At 42.9% G+C, this 23754-nt stretch overlaps 1 protein-coding gene across 3 annotated transcripts in view; it reads right to left on the reverse strand.

Moving 5' to 3' along the window:
• The window catches only part of hoatz (HOATZ cilia and flagella associated protein), a 55446-nt gene that overhangs the window by 29582 nt on the left and 2110 nt on the right, over window positions 1–23754 (reverse strand). For all 3 annotated transcript variants that reach the window (XM_068054393.1, XM_068054392.1, XM_068054391.1), the window contains exon 3: window positions 5936–6006. In XM_068054393.1, coding sequence (XP_067910494.1) covers window positions 5936–6006 — 71 coding nt within the window. The remainder of the gene's footprint in view (window positions 1–5935; window positions 6007–23754) is intronic.

Consider the following 23754-nt stretch of genomic DNA (forward strand, 5'->3'; position numbering starts at 1 on the left):
GGCAACTCTTTAGATCGAATAGTTTGGATGGGGTAGTGTTTGTGCAGTATGTCCAGGAAGCTTTTCTGACTCAGTATGTAGACTGCCCGACCAGAGGGGAGGCAATATTGGATTTGGTACTAGGTAATGAACCAGGGCAAGTGATAGAGCTGTTGGTGGGCGAGCACTTTGGAGATAGTGATCACAATTCTGTAGCATTCACTGTGGTAATGGAGAGGGATAGGTATGTGCAACAGGGCAAGGTTTACAATTGGGGGAAGGGTAGATATGATGCTGTCAGGCAGGAACTGAGGAGCATAAGTTGGGAGCATATGCTGGCAGGGAAGGGCACGGTCGAAATGTGGAACTTTTTCAAGAAGCAGATAGTAGGGGCCATTGATAAGCATGTCCCTGTCAGACAGGGAAGGGATGGTCATGTGAGGGAACCGTGGTTGACAAGAGAGGTTGAGAGTCTTGTTAGGAAGAAGAAGGATGCGTATATAAAGTTGAGGAAAAAGGGCACAGGCATAGCTCTGGAGGGATACAAGATGGCCAGGAAGGATCTGAAGAAAGGGATTAGGAGAGCTAAGAGAGGGCATGAAAAATGCTTGGCGGGTAGGATAAAAGAAAACCCCAAGGCCTTTTACGCGTATGTCAGAAATATGAGGATGACTAGGGGGACCATAGGTCCGGTCAAGGACAATAGCGGGAGACTGTGTGTTGAGCCGGAAGAGATAAGTGAGGTTTTGAATGAGTACTTCTCTTCGGTATTTACGAATGAGAAGGGGTGTATTACTGAAGAGGACGGTGTGAAACAGAATGGTAAGCTCGAGGAAGTGCTCGTTAGGAGGGAAGATGTGTTGGGGTTTTTGAATAACTTGAAGATAGACAAGTCTCCCGGGCCTGACGGGGTATATCCAAGGATGTTATGGGAAGCAAGGGATGAAATTGCAGAGCCGCTGGCAATGATCTTTTCATCTTCTCTGCTGACGGGGGTGGTACCAGGTGATTGGAGGGTGGCAAATGTTGTGCCCCTGTTCAAGAAAGGGAATAGGAACAACCCTGGGAATTACAGGCCAGTTAGTCTTACTTCGGTGGTAGGCAAGTTGATGGAAAAGGTGCTGAGGGATAGGATTTCTGAGCATCTGGAAAGACACTGCTTGATTCGGGACAGTCAGCACGGTTTTGTGAGGGGTAGGTCTTGCCTCACAAGCCTGATTGAATTCTTTGAGCAGGTGACCAAGCAAGTGGATGAGGGTAAACCAGTGGATGTGGTGTACATGGATTTTAGTAAGGCATTTGATAAGGTCCCCCATGGTAGACTTATGGAGAAAGTCAGGAGGCATGGGATAGTGGGGAATGTGGCCAGTTGGATTAAGAATTGGCTAACTGATAGAAGGCAGAGAGTGGTCTTAGATGGTAAATACTCAGCCTGGAGCCCAGTTACCAGTGGCGTGCCGCAGGGATCAGTTCTGGGTCCTCTCCTGTTTGTGATTTTTATTAACGACTTGGATGAGGAAGTCGAAGGGTGGGTCAGTAAATTTGCAGATGATACAAAGGTTGGTGGAGTTGTGGATACCGAGGAGGGCTATTGTCGTCTGCAAAGGGACTTGGATAGGTTGCAGTGCTGGGCTGAAAAGTGGCAGATGGAGTTTAACCCTGAAAAGTGTGAGGTCGTCCATTTTGGAAGGACAAACATGAATGCAAAATACTGGGTTAACGGTAGGGTTCTTGGGCATGTGGAGGAGCAGAGAGACCTTGGGGTCTATGTGCATAGATCATTGAAAGTTGCAACTCAAGTGGATAGGGCTGTGAAGAAGGCATATGGGGTGTTAGCGTTCATTAGCAGAGGGATTGAATTTAAGAGCCGTGAGGTGATGATGCAGCTGTACAGGACCTTGGTAAGGCCTCATTTGGAGTACTGTGTGCAGTTCTGGTCGCCTCATTTTAGGAAGGATGTGGAAGCCTTGGAGAGGGTGCAGAGGAGATTTACCAGGATGTTGCCTGGAATGGAGAATAAGTCTTACGAGGAAAGGCTGAACATTCTAGGCCTCTTCTCATTAGAAAGGAGAAGGATGAGGGGTGACATGATAGAGGTTTATAAGATGATCAGGGGAATAGATAGGATAGACAGTCAGAAACTTTTTCCCCGGGTGGAGCAAAGCGTTACAAGGGGTCATAAATTTAAGGTGAAGGGTGGGAGATATAAGGGGGATGTCAGGGGAAGGTTCTTTACCCAGAGAGTGGTCGAGGCATGGAATGCCTTGCCCGGGGAAGTTGTTGAGTCAGAAACTTTAGGGACTTTCAAAAGGCTTTTGGATAGGTATATGGATAAAGGAGAATGATGGGGTATAGATTAAATTGTCCTTGACAGAGGACAAAGGATCGGCACAACATTGTGGGCCGAAGGGCCTGTTCTGTGCTGTATGTTCTATGTTCTAAGGGAAGGGGCAGGAAGTTTAGAGGGGATTTGAGGAAAATTCTTTTCACCAGGGGGGTGTTTGGAATCTGGAACACACTACCTGAAGGGGTGGAGGCAGGAACCCAACATTTAAGAAGTATTTAGATGAGCACTTGAAACGCCATAGCACACAAGGCTACGGGCCAAGTGCTGGAAAATGGGATTAGAATAGATAGGTGCATGACGGCCAACACAGACATGATGGGCCGAAGGGCCTGTTTCTGTGCTGTATAACTCTATGACTCATTGTGTTTTTCCTGTTCCTAAAAATTCTGATGTTTTAGAGTGAAGTTGTAGAAGTTTTAGCAGCAGGAGAACCTAGACACAGTTTTACTCAAACTATGTATCAAAATGTGATGGCATCAGTATAACAAGAAACCCAAACCATTGCTTAGACACAACTGAATAAATACATTATCTGACTCAAAATTGATGAAGGGTTTCAAAGGTCAAGAATTAGGCCTTTAGTGTATTCAAACAAAGTGAACAGTGGAACAGCTCACTGCCTGCTGTTGTAAATAAACGTTAAATCAGCTCTCGAGTTTTCCATTTAATGATTAGGAGTGAAATCCAATATTTTTTAATTAATTTTAAAAAGCCCCGAGATTAAATGGACAATCTCATCAAAATCCTCCCCAGCGTAATGAGGGAACACCAGGTTATTCCTATTGATCCAAATTCACTCACATGCTGCAAGTGACATGTTAATTGCCTTGTTGAGCTGCTATGCCACCCTCCCTGCTTCTGTAAGATGTGTGTTAAGAATCTGAAAGGAAAAACTTGAAATGTAAAGCATTTATATAATTAATTTTCAGTGAATCAGAGATGAAAAGCATGCATGTGTTAGAGAACAGGTACAACAATCTGAGAATTGGAGACAATTCAATGTACTGTGACAGGTTTACTGGATGACGAAGGGAATAGATTGTGTTCCAGTTGACAGTCTGTTTCAATTAAATAGGTCTGGGAGGACCATGGATCACAATTTTAAGTTGTTTAAGGCCATATCTTGTTACAATGTCAGGAGGTGGATCCTTTCCCAGTGAATAGTGGGCCTCTTGAACAGGCTGCCGGTTCGTGTGATGGACACTGATTCACTGAATTCCTTCAAGCGAGAGCCGGACCTGTTTCTGGTTGGGACGGGTATCATCTCTTACAAAGGTTAGGTACTGCAAGGAGTTCAAGGCCAGCGTCGTCATCTGGACTAATTTTGATCACAAGGGGGTGGGAGGGGGGTGGTGTCGGTCAGGGAGGAATTTCCCAGATTTCTTTCCTGCAAATTGGGGCAGCACAGTGGCGCAGTGGTTAGCACCGCAGCCTCACAGCTCCAGCGACGCGGGTTCGGTTCTGGGTACTGCCTGTGCAGAGTTTGCAAGTTCTCCCTGTGACCTGCATGGGTTTCCTCCCACATGCCAAAGACTTGCGGGTTGATAGGTAAACTGGCCATTGTAAATTGCCCCTAGTGTAGGTAGGTGGTAGGAGATTTGAGGGAAGGTAGGGATGTGAGAGGGAAATGGGATTAATGTAGGATTAGCATAAATGGGTAGTTGATGGTCGGCACTGTGCTGTATCTATGAAAAATAAATTGGCCTGGATTTTTTTAACCTCTCCCAGGAGAACATGTGGCTTTTGGGTGGGGTACAGAGTGTATATATTGTTGTTATACAAGTTATCAGAATTGTGCAGGTCAGGCTGGATGGACCAGAGAGTCTTTTCATGTCCATCTTTGTTCATATGTTTGTAACTTATAAAGAGTTAAATGGTTAGGTTAAGAAGTACTAATGGACACAAATGGACAGAATTAACGGAGAGTTTTGCAAATAAATCAGTATAAAACCTCCATTTCTCCTCTATTTTCACAGTAATGAATTGAAAGAGAAGGTGGTTCAGAGGAACAGCTCCAAAATTTACATATGACTGATAAACCTTTCAGTGCAGCATCGATAGAGGGGCAGACTGATGGCCATTGGGTTTAACATCTGTGTGGGAATTACTGTCTGGATCCAGTAGCCAATACAAATATCACCTCCTGTGGTGAAAGGGCCACATCAAAACAGGGAAGCTTGCTAATGGTTACATGCTATGGAACTCTCTTCCCCTTTCCTCCTCCTTCCCTGTCCTCCCCCTCGCTCAGGTGGATTTTCTGAACATGGTGAGCTGTGTCAGTGCTGGGAAGTGGAATATTTTCAGATTTGAAGCACCTACTGTCAAAGTTACTTACAGAACAGTTTACAGCACAGTTTGATACACTGTAAAACTCTCATTATTGGATGTCAACGATTGCCTGGACCCAAAACTGAAATGAGCATCCCTTACTGCACCAGCACAAGAACACTGGTCTCTGCTTTGCACTGCCACCTGCCAGTGCAGGCTGGGAGTAGGATCTGCATCAACGTGCCTTTATAAAGCACTTTTAATGTAGTAAAACATCCCAAGGTGCTTCACAGGAACGTAATCAGATAAAAATTGACACCAAACCAAAGGAGGAGATATTGGAGTGTGTGATTAAAAGATTGGCCAAAGGAATGTCTCTGTGATCTCGGAGGGTTGTAAGACTGGAGGATGTTACAGAAATAGAGAGGGGCGAGACTATGAAGGGATTTCACAGAATTATTGCAGAGCAGAAGGAGGCCATTCGGCCCAACATGTCTGCACCAGCTTTCCAAAAAGCAATTCACTCAGTTCCATTCCACCGCCTTCTCCCCGTAACCCTGCACATTCTTCCTTTTCATATAACAGTCTAATTCCCTTTTGAATGTTTCAACTGAACCTGCCTCCACCACACTCTCAGGCAGTGCATTCCAGACCTTAACCACTTGCTGTGTGAAAAAGTTTTTCCTCATGTCACTGTTGCTTCTCTTACCAAATACTTTAAATCTGCGCCCTCTCGTTCTCGATCCCTTCACGAGTGGGAACAGTTTCTCTTAATCTACTCTATCCAGACCCCTCATGATTTTGAATACCTCGATCAAATCACCTCTCAGCCTTCTCTTCTCCAAGGAAAACAGTCCTAACTTCTCCAATCTATCTTCATAACTGAAATTCCTCATCCCTGGAAGCATTCTCGTGAATCTTTTCTGTACTCTCTCCAATGCACTCACGTCTTTCCTAAAGTGCAGCTCCCAGAACTGGACGCAATACTCCAGCTGAGGCCGAACTAGTGTTTTTGAAGATGAGAATGAGAATTTTAAAATTGTTGCCGAATGGGACCCTATTTTAGTCAACAAACACAAGGTGCTGGGTGAGCGGGACTTAACGCTAGCTGGAATAAGGGCAGCAGAATTTTGGATGAGCTCAAGTTTATGGATAATGGAAAATAGAAGGCCAGTTAGGAGAGGATAAAGAACTGTGAGCCCAATCTCCCTAACTAGCTTCCTGTAACACACTGGATCAGTGCAGCAATCTTACCAGTTATCACCATAACGCATAACATCTGGGAGGGATACAATCAGAAAGCTCATCACAAAAAGCCACCACTATACCTCGCACACTCACCTTCTCCAATAACCTTGCCTTTTCATCTGCTTTCTGCTGCATATGAGTTTCAATCAGGAACTGTTTAGATTCTAAATTGAGAAAAAAAAAACTGTTGAAAAGATCATCATCGCTCAAACATTTCAAAGCACTTTATATATCTATATAAATAAAATGAACTTCTTTGAATTGCAGTGAATGCTGTTATCGGGACAAAGGTAGCAGCTATTTTGCAAACAGCAAGATCCCAAAGTATAGAGATGAATAATTAGTTAATGCTTTTGGTGGTGTTAAATGAGCTAAGAATGTTGCCAGGGCATCAGAAGCACTCCCTTTACTTCTTCAAATAGTGCCATCTAAAACATCAGAACAGGTAGACAGGGCTCTGCTTTTACAGTTAACAAGAACAGCTCATTGACAATAGTGTGCCAGCTGTGTCTCAGTGGGTAGAACTCTTGTTTCTGAGTCAGAAGGTTGTGGGTTCCATTTCCAGGACCCGAGCACAAATTCTAGGCCAACACTCCAGTGCATTACTGAAGGAGCTACTGTCTTTCAGATGAAACATTAAAGCAAGGCCCTGCCTGCCCTTTCAAGTGGATGTAAAAGATCTCATGGCACTATTTTGAAAAGCAGCAGGGGCATTATCCCAGTGTCCTGGCCTCCATCAATCAACATCACTAAAAACAGATTATCTGGTGATTGTCAGCTTGTGGTGTTTGGGAGCTTGCTGTGCACAAATTGGCTGTGATTGTTTCCAACATTACAACAGTGACTAGAATTAAAAAGTACTTCATTGGCTGTAAAGTACTTTAGGGATTGCTGAGGTCATGAAAGGCAATATGTAGATGCAAGTCTTGCTTCTTACAGCAGTATTGAAGTATCTACATAACCTCATGTCCTGGATTGGGGCTCGAATCTACAATCTCCTAATTCAGAGGCAGTACTGCTACCAACTGATCTAAACTGACACAATGTAATGACCTTAGCAGCACAGTGGTTAGCACCGCAGCCTCACAGCTCCAGCGACCCAGGTTCAGTTCTGGGTCCTGCCTGTGTGGAGTTTGCAAGTTCTCCCTGTGAACGCGTGGGTTTCTGCCGGGTGCCCCGGTTTCCTCCCACAGCCAAAGACTTGCAGGTTGATAGGTAAATTGGCCATTGTAAATTGCCCCTAGTGTAGGTAGGGGATCTGGTAGGGAATATGGGATTAATGTAGGATTAGTATTAAAAAAAAAAGGGGCGGCACAGTGGCTAGCACCGCAGCCTCACAGCTCCGGTGACCCGGGTTCAGTTCTGGGTACTGCCTGTGTGGAGTTTGCAAGTTCTCCCTGTGACCGCGTGGGTTTCCGCCAGGTGCTCCAGTTTCCTCCCACTGCCAAAGACTTGCAGGTTGATATGTAAATTGCCCCTAGTGTAGCTAGGGAATATGGGATTAATGTAGGAGGGGATGTGGTAGGGAATATGGGATTAATGTAGGATTAGCATAAATGGATGGTTGATGGTCGGCACAGTCGGTGGGCCGAAGGGCCTGTTTCAGTGCTGTATCACTAGTCACTTGACAGTGCTGTATCACTTGACTAGTGTATTGGAGCACTAACACACAACACTACATAATGTTGGACATGAGTTTGCATTTACAATCTGTCACACGGTGAGTTCTTGAGCTGAATCACATCACACTGGGGATCTGTGCTGCAACAACAACTTGCCTTTATACAACATCTTTAATATATTATGTCCCAAGGCACTCCACAGGAGCATGATCAGACAAAAAAATTACACTGAGCCAAAGGAGGAGATATTAGGACAGGTGAATAAAAGCTCAGTCAAAGAAGTAGGTTTTAAGGAGGTTTAGGGAGGCAATTTCAGAGCTTCAGGCCTAGACGGCTGAAGGCACAGCCACCAATGGTGGAGTGAAGGAAGAGGGGGATGATGAAGAGACCAGAATTGGAGGAATGTAGAGCACTAAGATGGTTGCGGGCCTGGAGGAGGTTACAGAGATAGGGCGGGACGAGGCCAAGAAGGGATTTGAACATCATGGAAATTTTTTAATTGAGGCACTGCTGGACCAGGAACCAATGTAGGTCAGCGAGTGCAGGAGTGATGGGTGAACTGCGAGTTAGGATGCAGGCACCACAGTTTTGGGTGAGCTCAAGTGTATGGAGGGTGAAAGGTGGGAGGCCAGCCAAGAGAACACTGGAATAGTCGGGTCCGAAGGTAACAAATGCATGGATGAGGGGTTCAGCAGCAGAAGGCGCAGAGGCCAGATGCTATTTAGGGATGTTACAGAGGAAATTCTGAGGATGCTTTCTGCTTATCACTCTGTCATCAATTCAAAGCAGCACTGATAAAACCTGAAAGCACTGCAGACTATGATCTGCCTTCCTGGCAGTATCATTAGGGAGCAAATCATTAACTTTGTATTGTAGACTACACCCTCTGGTGGTGTTTTCGACTGACTAACTCACACCTTAGTACCCAGCCAGCTCCAATAGATTTCCAAAGGATTTTCAAAGTACATTCACAAATATTTTTGAAACTATTGGACAGGAAGCTAGGAAAAGGTGGAGGGGTGGCTCTGTTAATTAATGATAGTATTAGCACAATAGAGAGTGATGACCTAAGTTCAGGAAACCAGGATGTAGAAGCAGTTTGGATCGAGATGAGAAATGATAAAAGTTACGACCGCTCAGGACAAAGCCCACAATCAAAATATATGATTCTGATCGCACTGTCAATTCAGTCCCAACACTCTACAGGTCGCATCATATTTCTTTAAGCTTTCCAAGTCGGAAAAAAAAACCAGCCAAATTGAACAAACCCCCAAATGAAGCAAACCAAACCAGGTATCTTTAGATATCAACAAATTAACTTTATTTAAAAAAATAAAATCTTAAACACTAAGATAAATCAATTTCTAAAGCCCTTATAACTTCTTATTTAAAAATCTAACTCCCGCATTTGTGTACATATACTCAAACTAACAGTAGCTTGGATTTTAATTAGCTGACCAAAAATAAAGAAAGTCGAATGGAGTCCACTGGCAGTCTTCCAAGGTCCGATGAGAAAAAGGACCCCTCAAATATAGGCGTTCGGCTGTAGTATTAAACTTTTTTTTCCAGCAATGAACACTGCAGATCAATAATTTGTTGTGAAAGAAAAAAGCCTTTTTTCCTATTTCTTTAATGATTCTGAGAGAAACAACACAGCTTTTCTTCCTTCAGTTTAAATTGTCTCAGAGCTCTCCTTCTTCCTTCACTTGCTGGAACAGTCTCTCAACTGACTGCTGTTCAGCTAATTTTTTTTTTTAAGTCAAAATTGCAACATTGAATCTTCTCTCTCTGTGTGGCTGCTGCTTGACAACGAGAATGCACTTTGGCTCACTGTCTCCGTAGAGTTCTTAAAGATGCACTAATCTCTTTATACTCCTAAAGGAGCACTGCAATTTTCTCGAGAGAAAAAAACACAGGACCATGACACCTCCGTTCCTGGCGAAATGAAACGCCATTCCTGAAATGCATTTCATTACAATGCAAAAAATAGAAATTGAAAAAGCATTAACAATTTTCTTCTTCCTGCATTTATGCGCCATTCACTCTACTAATAATTTACAGCATTTTCTTTATACCATTTATAAGTTAGCATGGTTAAATCTCTGAAAAAGCTTCAGGGGTTAACACTATTTTCCCCTGAAACATGTACAACTCTTAGAGTTGTAACAACAGACTCCATCTAAAGTTTCCAGCATTTCAGTTTGTAAACTTTTCCACAAATGTTAATGGGTTATGGTCTGTGTATATTAATGTTTCTTTACAGTCCTGGTGGACATATACCTCAAAATGTCTGAGAGCCAGTAAAAGTCCCAACCTTTCTTTTTCCACAGTGGAATATTTTTTCTAATGACAATTCTGGAAAAATATCCTACTGGCTTCTCTATGCCCGATTCGTCATCTTGCAGTAGGATTGCACCAACCCCCGGGTCGCTAGCATCGATCGCTAATTTAAAGGGTTTAGCCAAATTTGGAGCAGCCAACACTGGTTCATTAGTTAGGATTGGCTTTAGCTTTTCAAAAACTGCCAGACATTCATCTGACCATACTACTTTGTTTTCCTTTTTTGGAGCAAATCGGTTAACAGAGCAGCCACAGTACTAAAGTTTCGTACAAATGTCCAGTAAAAATTGCACATCCCTAAAAATTTCATTATTTCCCTTTTAGATTTAGGGATCGGGAACTCCATTAAGGCTTGTACCTTTGCCGTTTTTGGCAATACCTGTCCTTGCCCCACTATGTGTCCAAGTTAAGTTACTCTTGCCTTTCCGAATTCATCTTTTCCCAAATTTATCACTAAGTCCACGGCTTGTAACCTTTTAAACAGAACTTTTAGCTGGTTTAAGTGTTCTTGACAAGAGTTACTATATATTAGTACATCATCGAAATATACTACACAGTGGGGAACACTGGCTACCACCTGATTCATTAATCTTTAAAAAGAAGCTGGGCATTTTTAGCCCGAATGGCATCACCCCGACACTTGATAAAAACCATCAGGTGTTAGAAAAGCTGATATCTCTTTGGTTTGAGGAGTCAAAGGAACTTTCCAGTATCCTTTCAACAAATCGATTTTGATAAGAAACTTAGCACTGCCCACTCTGTCGATACAGTCTTCTAAACACGGAATTGGGTAGGAGTCTGCCTTCGTTACCGCATTGACCTTTCTATAATCTATACAAAATCAGGTTGACCGGTTTAAGTATGAGAACTACTGGTAAACTCCAGCTACTTTGACTAGGTTCGATCAAATTGTTTTCCAGCATGTACTGGATCTCTGCTTCCACTTGGGCCTTTTTGTCTGGACTCAGTCAGTAAGGATGTTACCTGTTCCTCACTTTCCACCCCACCAGTCTCCACATCCAAAGGATCATTCTACGCCATTTCCGCCACATCCTGCATGATGCCACTATCAAACGCATCTTCCCCTCCCTTCCTCTCAGCATTCCGAAGGGATCGTTCCCTCTGTGGCATCCTCGTCCACTCCTCCATTACCCCCACCACCTTGTCCCCTTCCCACGGCACCTTCCCCTGCAATCGCAGGAGGTGTAATACCTGCCCATTTACCTCCTCTCTTACCATCCAAGGCCCCAAACACTTTCAGGTGAAGCAGCAATTCACTTGTACTTATTTCAATTTAGTATACTGTATTCGCTGCTCACAATGTGGTCTCCTCTACATTGGGGAGACCAAATGCAGATTGGGTCACCGTTTTGCAGAACACCTCTGCTCAGTCCGTAATCATGACCCCGAGCTTCCAGTTGCTTGCCATTTCAACACACACACACCCCCACCCTCATGCTCACATCTCTGTCCTGGGATTGCTGCAGTGTTCCAGCAAACATCAACGCAAGCTAGAGGAACAGCATCTCATTTACCGATTAGGCACACCACAGCCTGCCGGACTAAACATAGAGTTCAATAATTTCAGAGCATGACGGGCCCCCCTTTTTATGTTTAATAATTTTTTCTTTTTTCTTTGATTATTTTATTTTAGTTTTTTTTTAGTTTGTTTAGCTCGTTTCTACTGTGCCTACCCACTGTTTCTGTGTTTTTTTTTTAAATGTTTGTGCTTGAAGTGCCTTGTGCTTTACAGTCTATTCACACCCTCTCTGTACTAACGTTTGTCTTCCAGCACACCATTCACATACCGTTTGCCTTTGTTCCATGACCTTCTGGTCAGTTATTCTCTGTGACCCTGTCCTGTCAACACCTCTCCTTTGTTATCTCTTGCCCCACCCCTGGCTTTACTTGCTTAAAACCTTTTACATTTCTAATATTTGCCAGTTCTGATGAAGGGTCATTGACCTGAAATGTTAACTCTGCTTCTCTCTCCACAGATACTGCCAGACCTGCTGAGTATTTCCAGCATTTCTTGATTTTTATTTCAGATTCCAGCATCTGCAGTATTTTGCTTTTATATTAGATTGTAGTGGGTAGTGTTTGGAGTAGAACAAGGCCCCTACCGTAATTAGTATTTTTTATAGGGAGTAACTAATTAACCCAAGGGTAAGTCATGGCAGGAGAGCTCAGCCCGTGATATGCTCCTCCTGCGCTATGTGGGAAATCAAGGTCGCTTCCAGTGTCCCTGACGACCATGTGTGCAGGAAGTGTATCCATCTGCAGCTACTGGCTACCCGCATTACAGAGCTGGAGCTGCGGGCGGATTCACTGTGGAGCATCCACGATGGATAGCACGTTTAGCGAGTTGGTCACACCACAGGTAATGGCTGCACAGGCAGAAAAGGGATGGGTGAGCACCAGGCGGAGTAGTAGGCGCAGGCAGACAGTGCAGGAGTCCCCTGTGGCCATCCCCCTCTCAAACAGATATACCGCTTTGGATAATGTCAGTGGGGTGGTGGGGTGGGGTGGGGGAGATGGCCTCCCAGGGGAAAGCAGCAACAGCCAAGTTCGTGGCACCACAGATAGCTCTGCTGCACAGCAGGGGAGGAAAAAGACTGGGAGAGCCATAGTGATAGGAGATTCAATCGTAAGGGGAACAGACAGGCGTTTCTGTGGCCGCAAACGAGACTCCAGGATGGTAAGTTGCCTTCCTGGTGCTAGGTTCAAGGATGTCTCGGAATGGCTGCAGGACATTCTGAAAGGGGAGGGTGAACAGCCAGTGGTCGTGGTACATGTCGGTACCAACGACATAGGTAGAAAAAGGGATGAGGTCCTGCAAAATGAATTTAATGAATTAGGAGCTAAATTAAAAAGCAGGACCTCAAAGGTAGTAATCTCAGGATTACTTCCTGTGCCACATGTTAGTGAGTATAGGTACAGGCGAATAGACCAGATGAATGCATGGCTGGAGAAATGGTGAAGGAGGGAGGGATTTAGATGCCTGGGACATCAGGACCAGTTCTAGGGAAGGTGGGACCTGTACAAGCGGCATGGGTTACACCCAGGCAGGACCGGAACTGATGTCCTCGCAGGGGCGTTTGCTAGTGCTGTTGGGGAGGATTTAAACTAGCATGGTAGAGGGATGGGAACCTGAGTGGGGAGACTGAGGAGGAGGAAACAAGGATAGAAACAAAAGACAGGAAACAAAAAGGCAAAAGTGGAAGGCATAGAAATAAAGGGCAAGAAACAAATAGGGCCATAGTGCGAAATGACTAAGAATGTTAAAAAGACAAGCCTAAAGGCATTGTGTCTCAATTCGCAATAAGGTAGGCTAATTAACCGTGCAAATAGATGTAAATGGATACGATATAGTTGCTATTCCGGAGACGTGGCTGCAGGGTGACCAAGGATGGGAACTGAACATCCAGGGGTATTCAACATTTAGGAAGGACAGGCAAAAAGGGAAAGGAGGTGGAGTAGCGTTGTTAGTAAAAGAGGAAATCAATACAATAGTGAGGAAGGATATTAGCTCAGAGAATCCTGATGTGGAATCAGTATGGGTGGAGCTAAGGAACACCAAGGGGCAGAAAACATTGGTGACGGTTGTATATAGACACCCAAACAGCAATGGCGATGTAGAGGATGGCATTAAACAGGAAATTAGAGACGCATGCAATAAGGGTGCAACTGTAATTACGGGTGATATTAATCTACATATAGATTGGGCAAACCAAATTAGCAATAATACTGTAGAGGAGGAATTCCTGGAGTGCATATGTGATGGTTTTTTGGACCAATGCGTTGACGAACCAACTAGAGAACAGGCCATCCTAGACTGAGTATTGTGTAATGAGAAAGGATTAGTCAACAATCTTGTGCGGGATCCCTTGGGGGAAGAGCAACCATAACATGATAGAATTCTTCATTAAGATGGAGAGTGAGAGTGTTGATTCCGAGACAAGGGTCCTGAACCTAAGTAAAGGGAACTATGAAGGTATGAAGTGCGAGCTGGCTATGATAGATTGGGGAACGTTACTTAAAGGGTTGACAATGGACAGGCAATGGCTAGCATTTAAAGAGCGCATGGATGAATTACAACAATTGTTCATTCCTGTCTGGCGCAAAAATAAAACAGGAAGGGTTGCTCAACCGTGGCTTACAAAAGAAATTAGGGATAGCATTAGATCCAAGGAGGAGAAATATAAAATGGCCAGAACAAACAGCAAATCTGAAGACTGGGAGCAGTTTAGAATTCAGCAAAGGGGGACAAAGGAATTGATTAAGAAGTGGAAAATAGAGCATGAGAGTAAGCTTGCAGAGAACATAAAAACTAACTGTAAAAGCTTCTAAAGATATGTGAAGAGAAAAAGATTAGTGAAGACAAATGCGAGTCCCTTCCAGACAGAAACAGGGAATTTATAACGGGGAACAAAGAAATGGCAGACCAATTAAATACATACTTTGGTTCTGTCTTCACAAAGGAGGACATAAATTACCTCCCAGAAATGTTGGAGAACATAGGGTCTAGTGAGGAGGAATTCTATGAAATCAGTATTAGTAGGGAAATGGTGTTAGGAAGTGACGGGACTGAAGGCCGATAAATCCCCAGGGCCTGATAATCTACATCCCAGAGTACTTAAGGAAGTGGCCCTAGAAATAGTAGATGCATTGCTGGTCATTTTTCAAAATTCTATAGACTTTGGAACAGTTCCAATGGATTGGAGGGTAACTAATGTAACCCCACTATTTAAAAAAGGAAGTAGAGAGAAAACAGGGAATTATAGACCAGTTAGCCTGACATCAGTAGTGGGGAAAATGCTAGAGTCCATTATCAAAGATGTAATAGCAGAGCATTTGGAAAACAATGACAGGATCGGACAAAGTCAACATGGATTTACAAAAGGGAAATCATGCTTGACAAATCTACTGGAATATTTTGAGGATTTAACTAGTAGAATAGATGAGGGAGAACCAGTGGATGTGGTGTATTTGGACTTTCAGAAGGCTTTCGATAAGGTCCCACATAAGAGATTAGCATGCAAAATTAAAGCACATGGGATTGGGGGTAAGGTACTGACATGGATAAAGAACTGGCTGGCAGACAGGAAACAAAGAGCAGCATTAAACGGGTCTTTTTCTGAGTGGCAGGCAGTGATTGTGGGGTACCACAGGGATCAGTGCTAGGTCCCCAGCTACTCTCAATATATATTAATGATATAGATGAGGGAATTAAATGCAATATATCCAAGTTTGCAGATGACACAAAACTGGGTGGGCGTGTGAACTGTGAGGAGGATGCAAAGAAGCTCCAGTGTGATTTGGACAGGTTAAGTGAGTGGGCAAATACATGGCAGATGCAGTATAATGTGGATAAATGTGAGGCTATCCACTTTGGTGGCAAAAACAGAAAGGCAGATTATCTAAACGGCAATGATTGGGAAAGGGGGAGGTGCAGCGAGACCTGGGTATCCTTGTGCACCAGTCGCTGAAAGTAAGCATGCAGGGGCAGCAGGCAGTTAAGAAGGCAAATGGTGTGTTGGCCTTCATAACGAGAGGATTCGAGTACAGGAGCAAGGATGTCTTGCTGCAATTATACAAGGCCTTGGTGAGACCACATCTGGAGTATTGTGTGCAGTTTTGGTCTCCTTATCTGAGAAAGGATGTTCTTGCTACGGAGGGAGTGCAGTGAAGGTTCACCAGATTGATTCGTGGGATGGCAGGACTGACGTATGAAGAGAGATTGGGTCGGTTAGGCTTCTATTCCATGTGCTTTAATTTTGCATGCTAATCTCTTATGTGGGACCTTATCGAAAGCCTTCTGAAAGTCCAAATACACCACATCCACTGGTTCTCCCTCATCTATTCTACTAGTTACATCCTCAAAATATTCCAGTAGATTTGTCAAGCATGATTTCACTTTTGTAAATCCATGTTGACTTTGTCCGATCCTGTCATTGTTTTCCAAGTGCTCTGCTATTACATCTTTTATAATGGACGCTAGCATTTTCCCCACTACTGATGTCAGGCTAACCCGTCTATAATTCCCTAGAGTTTCGAAGAATGAGAGGGGATCTCATAGAAACCTACAAAATTCTAACAGGATTAGACAGATTAGATGCAGGAAAGATGTTCCCGATGGCGGGGGTGTCCAGGACCAGGGGTCACAGAGTAAGGATAAGGGGTAAGCCATTTAGGACTAAGATGAGGAGGGATTTCTTCACCCAGAGAGTGGTGAGCCTGTGGAATTCTCTACCACAGAAGGCAGTTGAGGCCAAATCATTAAATATATTCAAGAAAAAGAGTTAGATATGATTCTTAGTGCTAAAGGGATCAAGGGAGAAAGCAGGAACAGGGTACTGAGTTTGGATGATTTGCCATGATCGTATTGAATGGTGGAGTAGGCTCGAAGGGCCGAATGGCCTACTCCTGCTCCTATTTTTCTATGTTGTTTTAAACGAACAGTTCCTCCTATATCCACATCATGTGTGGCTAAGGTTGTACATCCCAGCTTATCCCTACAAATCTTTGAAACGTTGTGAAAAGCCTGGTTAGGTCTTCACATTGTTTTGCCTCTAAGTGCAAAAGCATATGGTTTAATTTTCCTAGCCATTCTGTATTCACTAATCTGATAGTTGGAGGTTTCTTCTGAGAATTTCCTAGGCCTGCTTCTGCCTCATCCTCACTATCCTTTTCCTTCTCAACAGTCCCAATTACCTGACATACCTGTACCGGCTTATCCTCCTCCCAGCGATAATACTGCTTTAACATATTGATGTGACACAACTGGTTCTTCTTCCAGCGATCAGGGGAGTCAATCAAGTAATCTACCTTACCCACTCTTTTGATCACTCTATGTCGGCCTCTGAACAGTGCTTTGATTGGTTCGCCCTGTAATAGTAACTCCACTAATACTTCATGTCCTGGTTGAAAATCGCGAGCTTTTGCATTCTTGTCTGCCCATGTTTTCATATTGGCTTGGGATGCTTTAAGGTGTTCCTGAGCTATATCGCAAGCTTTCGTGAGCCTTTCCCGCAACACAGATACATAGTCCAGTATCGAAGATTCATTCTTTTGTTCCAAGAATCTGTCTTTTATAAGTTTTAGAGGACCTCTTACTTCATGTCCGTAAACCAATTCGAAAGAACTGAAGCCTGTAGACTCATTCAGTGAGTCTCTGGTGGCAAATAAAAGAAAGTCTAGTCCTTTATCCCAGTCATGCGGATATTCGTGACAGTACATTCTAATCATTGTACGAGAGTTTGGTGAAATCTCTCTAAAGCTCCCTATGACTGTGGGTGACATGCTTAAGATTTCAGCTGTCGATAATTCCCAAATTGCCCATGACTTCTTGAAATATCCTAGACATGAAATTGGAACCTTGATCTGACTGAGTTTCAAGTGGTAACCCATATCTCATAAAGAACTGGATTAACTTTTCCACTACTATTCTAGCAGTAATTGTCCTCAAAGGAATGGCCCCTGGAAATCGAGTAGCCATTTTCATGATAGTAAGTAGGTACTGATGTCCCGCTTTTGTTTTGGCAAGTCCACTAATACCCTGCTAAATGGTTCCTCAATCACTGGTATGGGAACTAGTGGTGCTGGTTTAATGGTAGGTGATGGTTTTCCCACCATTTGACATGTATGGCATGTCCTACAAAATTATCTCACATCCTTTGTAAGACCTGGCCAGCAATAATGTTGGTTTATGCGTGATTTGGTCTTCCGAATTCCCCTATGTCCTGTAAAAGGAATGTCATGTGCTAACATTAATAATCCCTGGCGATATTTAAGTGGTACCACTATCTGTTCAACAACTGTCCAGTGATCGTCCGCAGGTCTATGAGGCGGTCTCCATTTCCTCCTCAAAACTGTTTGCCATATAATAGCCTTGTGGAACTCCTTTCGCCTCAGCTTCTGTCAGGGCCGTCTGTGTCATTTGATATATCACTGGATCAGCTTGCTGTGCTGCAATGATAGACGATCTGTTAAACTTCTCATCTGGATTATCTAAATCACCAAATAATGTTTCATATACTTGGCTACCTGTTTGTGGTGCCCCTTTTATTTCCGACAATAGATCCTGTTTAGCCATTGCTCGGGTGACTACACACACAGGAAATATTCTCGGAAATTGTTCCTGTAATTTCTCCGTTTCCTTAATTTCACTTGGTTCCTCTGTAATTATAGGAGAAACTGATACTTTTGATCCAGCCAAATCATTTCCTAGGGGTAGATTAATTCTCTCTACTGGCAAACTGTGGACAACTCCTACTGTTACTATCCCAGATATTAAGTCACTCCCTAGGTATACTTTATATAAAGGTACGAGTATATACTCCCCGCCAGTTCCATTTGCTAAAACTTTAGCGTTCAAAGCGCTCTCTGGTGGAAACCTTATATCTTTCCCCAGAAAGTGTGTTTGGGTTGCTCCTGTGTCCCGGAGTATAATGATAGATTTTCCTGCCTCATTTACAGGATATGGAGTTACTTTGACAAAAATTCATTACAACTCTTGGATATTTTATTCTTAACCTCTACACTCCTTTTAGTTTTAGTATCTGGTTTTACAGCTGTCATTAAAACTATAGCCTGGTCTGCTATATTCTCAGTCAGAGTCTTTTCCTCTGCATTAGTTTTGCGTACCCCAACAAGTCCTATGGGTTTACCTCGCAATTTCCAGCACTCTGAAGGAAGATGACCCGTTTTGTGGCAATGATAACACTTCGGCTTGCAAACCTCACTTCTACCCTCAGCACCTTCCTTTCTGACCTGAGGTGGTGATCCTGGGGCATTCCCAGCTGTTCCTTCTTGTCCCCGGCTACTTGCCTTCCTTTCACTCTCCCACTTTCTATCCTTCTCAGGGTTATGGGGGTGATGGACAAAAGGTTTTGGCTTATTCACAAGCTCAAAACCATCAGCAATTTCCGCTGCTTGCCTAGTTTTCAAAATTTTCAGGTTATCTACATGAGTTCACATTACTGAAGGACTGGAGTTTTTAAACTCTAAGAGAATCAATTCTCAAAGGTTCTCTTATGTGGTTTCCGTCTTTAATGCCCATATCCAATGGTCAAAATTAATTTGCTTAAACCTCTCAAATTCTACATATGTCTGCCCAGTCAATCTCCGTAAGTTCCGAAACTTCTGACAGTAAGCTTCAGGGACCAACTCATACGCAGCGCGAATAGCCTATTTTGCCATCTCATAATCTGCAGAAGCCTCTCAGGAAGCATGGCATAAACTTCATGAGCTCAGTCTACCAACCTGCTTTGTATAAGCAGTGTCCAACTTTCCTTCGACCATTTCATCTGTTTGGCTTTTTTTCCCCCAAACGATATGAAACATGCCTCTACGTCCCTTTCCTCGAACTTGGAGATAGCTTGAATAAATTTATACAGCTTTTCACTGGGTCCTGAGCTAAATTCAGATTCTTCCTGACCCAAATATTCCCTGGATTCAAGACTACCCTTTTGTCTTAGTTCCATCTCTTTTAGCCTAAATTCCCTCCCTTCTCTTACACTTTCCGAAATGCTCTCTCGTTCTCCCTTTTCTCCAATTCAAGTCTTTCCATTTCGAATTGAATTCTAGCCAATTCTACTGCATCACTCTGTGACTTATGACCTTCTTATTCCTTGTATTCCCCTCCTTCTAATTCCAAATGTTCGGCTATTATGTCAATTATCTCTGCTTTTTTGGCACCTGATTTCAATTCTAACCTCAATTTTGCCGCCAATTCTTTTAGTTTACTGTTAAAGTTATCAAGTCACTGAGGGAAACATTCTGCTTTCGCAAAACCTATGCTGCAACTGCTAATGCCATTACGATGGTATAGACTGTACCTTATTATACAAGAGACCTGGTTCCTTTCATTTCTTCATAATTGGCATTAGATTTCGATCCTAACAATCAAGTTTCCAATTGATATGATTCCAGACACGAAGGCAATTAATATGATGCCAGCGCAAGACCCCAATTTGTATGTTATCCCAGGGACGAGCAATTAATAGGATTACAAACGTAAGCTCTCCAAATTAGTCTGATTCTGATCCTAGACGTGGGCCCCTAATTAAATAATTCGACTGCAGACGAGCCCCCAATTAAAATATATGATTCTGATCTCAGTGGGAGCAACACACTGTCAATTCAGTCCCATCACTCCACAGGTCGCATCATATTTCTTTCAGCTTTCCAAATCAGAAAAAAAAACAGCCAAATTGAACAATCTAGTAACCCCCAAATGAAGCGAACCAAAACCAGGTATCTTTAGATAACAAATTAACTATTTATTTTTTAAAAACTAAAATTTTAAACACTAAGATAAACCGATATCTAAAGCCCTTATAACTTATTTAAAAATCTAACTCCTGCATTCGCATCCATATACTCAAACTAACAGTAACTTGGTTTTTAATCAGCGGACCAAAAAATAAAGTCTTTGCAAATTATGTTCCTGACGAATGGAGTCCAATACAACACAGTCAAAGTTCACTTGCAGTCTTCCAAGGTCTGATGAGAAAAAGGGTCCCTCAAAGATAGGGGTTCAGCAGTTCGGCTGTTGTATTAAACTTTTTTTTCCAGCGATGAACACGGCAGATCAATAATTTGTTGTGAAAGAAAAAAGCCTTTTTTCTTATTTCTTTAAGGAATTAATTTGGTTTGAAGCTTTGTAGGATTTTGAGAGAGAAAAAACACCGCTTTTCTTCCTTCACTTCAAATTGTGTCAGAGAGCTCTCCTTCCTTCATTTGCTGGAACAGTCGCTCAACTGACTGCTGTTCAGCTGATTTTTTTTTAAAGTCAAAATTGCAACACTGAATCTTTGTTTCCTCTCTCTCTGTGTGTCTGCTGCTTGGCAACCGGAATGCACTTTGGCTCACTGTCTCCAGAAAGTTCTTAAAGATGCACTGATCTCTTTACACTCTTAAAGGCACACTGCAATTTTCCCAAGGAGAGAAAAAAAGACACAGGACCATGACATAAAGGCAAGAAGTCACTTGTGGGAGTGGTGTACAGGCCCCATAACAGTAACCACATGGTACGACGGGGTATAAAGGAAGAAATAATGGGTGTTTGTCAGAAAGGTATGGCAATAATCATGGGGGTTTTTAAATCTACATATAGATTGGAAAAATCAAGATGGGTAAAGGTAGCCTAGATGAGGAGTTCATGGAATGTTTTTGCGATAGTTTCATAGAATAGCATGTTCTGGAGCCAACCAGAGAGCAGGCTATAGTAGACCTAGTAATGTGCAACGGGAGAGGATTAATTAATGACCTCATAGTGAAAGCGCCAGTAGGCAACAGCGATCATAATATGATTGAATTTTACATTCAGTTTGAGGGAGAGAAGAGTAGGTCTAAGACTAGTATTTTAAACTTAAATAAGGGCAATTATGAGGGCATGAAAGCAGAGCTAGCTAAAGTGAACTGGCAAAGTGAATTAAGGGATAAGTCAAGAGAGATGCAGTGGCAGACATTTAAGGGGATATTTCAGGACACAGAGAATAGATACATTCCAACGAGAAAGAAAAATTCCAAGGGGAGGACCCACCATCTGTGGTTAACTAAAAAAGTTAAAAATGGTATCAAACTGAAAGAAAAAAGCATATAATTGCGCAAAGGTGGGTGGCAGGTCAAATGATTGGACAGAATATAAAAAGCAGCAAAGAATGACTGAAAGATGAAAAAAGGAGGGAAAGATTAGTGTACAAGAGAAAGCTGGCGAGAAATATAAGGACAGTGTCAGGCAAAGGCCCCAACTGCCAAGGCTGAGGCACACATTATTTTGCCACATGAACATTAAAACTTAAAATTGCAAGCCCCTGACTGGTTAGGGAAGATTTAAACTAAAATGGCAGGGGGATGGGAACCTTTGCAAGGAGTCAGAGGAGGGGAGATCAAAGACAAGAACAAAAGACAGTAAGGGGAATAAGAAAAGTTTTAAGCAGAGAAATCAAGGGCCAGAATAAAACAGGGCCATAGTGAAAAATAGTGGGAAGGGGCCAAGTAATGATAAAAAGACAAGCCTCAAGGCTTTGTGCCTTAACGCGAGGAGCATTCACAATAAAGTGGATGAATTCTTCGCGCAAATACATGTAAACGGGTATGATAAAATCAGGATTACGGAGACATGGTTGCAAGGTGACCAGGGATGGGAAATGATCATCCCCCAGGGGTATTCAGTATTTAGGAAAGACAAAAAGCAAAAGGAAGTGGAGTTGCATTGCTGGTTAAAGAGGAAATTAACGCAATAGCGAGGAAAGATATTAGCTCTGACGATGTGAAATCTGTAACGGGTAGAGCTGAGAAACACTAAGGGCAAAAAATGCTAGTGGGGGTTGTATATAGATCCCCAAACTGTAGTGGTGATGTTGGGAATGGCATTAAACAGGAAATTAGAGATGCATGCAATAAAGTAACATCTGCAATTATGGGTGACTTTCATCTGCATATAGATTGAGCAAATCAAATTAGTCACAATACCGTAGAGGAGGAATTCTTGGAGTGTATACGGGATGGTTTTCTGGACCAATACTTTGAGGAACCAACTAGAGAACAGGCCATCCTAGACTGGGTATTGTGTAATGAGAGAGGAATAATTGACAACCTAGTTGTGCAAGACCCCTTGGGGATGAGCGACCATAATATGATAGAATTCTTCGTCAAGATGGAGAGTGACGTAGTTGATTCTGAGACAAGGGTCCTGAATCTTAGTAAAGGAAACTACGAAGGTATGAGACGCGAGCTGGCTATGACGGATTGGGAAATGTTACTTAAAGGGACGACGGTGGAAAGGCAATGGCAAACATTCAAACAGCGCATGGATGAACTGTAACAACTGTTTATCCCTGTCTGCTGAAAATGTAAAACGGAAAAGGTAGCTAAATCATGGCTTACAAGGGAAATTAGAGATATCATTAGATCCAAGGAACAGGCATATAAATTCACCAGAAAAAACAACAGACCTGAGGATTGGGAGCAGTTTAGAATTCAGCAAAGGAGGACCAAGGGATTGATTAAGAAGGGGAAAATAGAGTACGACAGCAAGCTTGCGGGGAACATAAAAACTGACTGATTGTAAAAGTTTCTATAGGTATGTGAAGAGAAAAAGATTAGTGAAGACAAATGTAGGTCCCTTACAGTCAGAAACAGGGGTATTTATTATGGGGAACAAAGAAATGGCTGACCAACTAAATGCATACTTTGGTTCTGTCTTCACAAAGGAGGACACAAATATCAGACCAGAAACGTTGGGGAACACAGGGTTTATTGAAAGAGAAGACCTGGAGGAAATCAGTATGAGTAGAGAAATGTTGTTGGGGAAATTGATGGGATTGAAGGCCGATAAATCCCCAGGGCCTGATGGTCTGCATCCCAGAGTACTTAAGGAAGTGGCCCTAGGAATAGTGGATGCATTGGTGGTCATCTTCCAAGATTCTATAGACTCTGGAACAGTTCCTACAGATTGGAGGTTAGCAAATGTAACCCCACTATTTAAAAATGAGGTAGAGAGAAAGCAGGGAATTATAGACCAGTCAGCCTAACATCGGTAGTGGGGAAAATTCTAGAGTCCATTATCAAAGATTTTATAGCAGAGCACTTGGAGGACAGTGGTAGAATCGGACAGTCAATATAGATTTACGAAAGGGAAATCATGCTTGACAAATCTACTAGAATTCTTCCAGGACGTAACGAGTAGAGTTGATGAGGGGGAGCCAGTGGATGTGGTTTATTTGGACTTTCAGAAGGCTTTCGACAAAGTCTCACATAAGAGATTAGCGTGTAAAATGAAAGCGCATGGGATTGGGGGTAGTGCATTGCGATGGACAGAAAATTGGTTGGAAGACAGGAAACAAAGAATAGGAATAAATGGGTCTTTTTCCGAATGGCAGGCAGTGACTAGTGGGGTACCGCAGGGATCGGTGCTAGGACCCCAGCTATTCACAATATATA

Source organism: Heterodontus francisci, chromosome 22 (assembly GCF_036365525.1).
Source record: "Heterodontus francisci isolate sHetFra1 chromosome 22, sHetFra1.hap1, whole genome shotgun sequence".
Taxonomy (NCBI): domain Eukaryota; kingdom Metazoa; phylum Chordata; class Chondrichthyes; order Heterodontiformes; family Heterodontidae; genus Heterodontus; species Heterodontus francisci.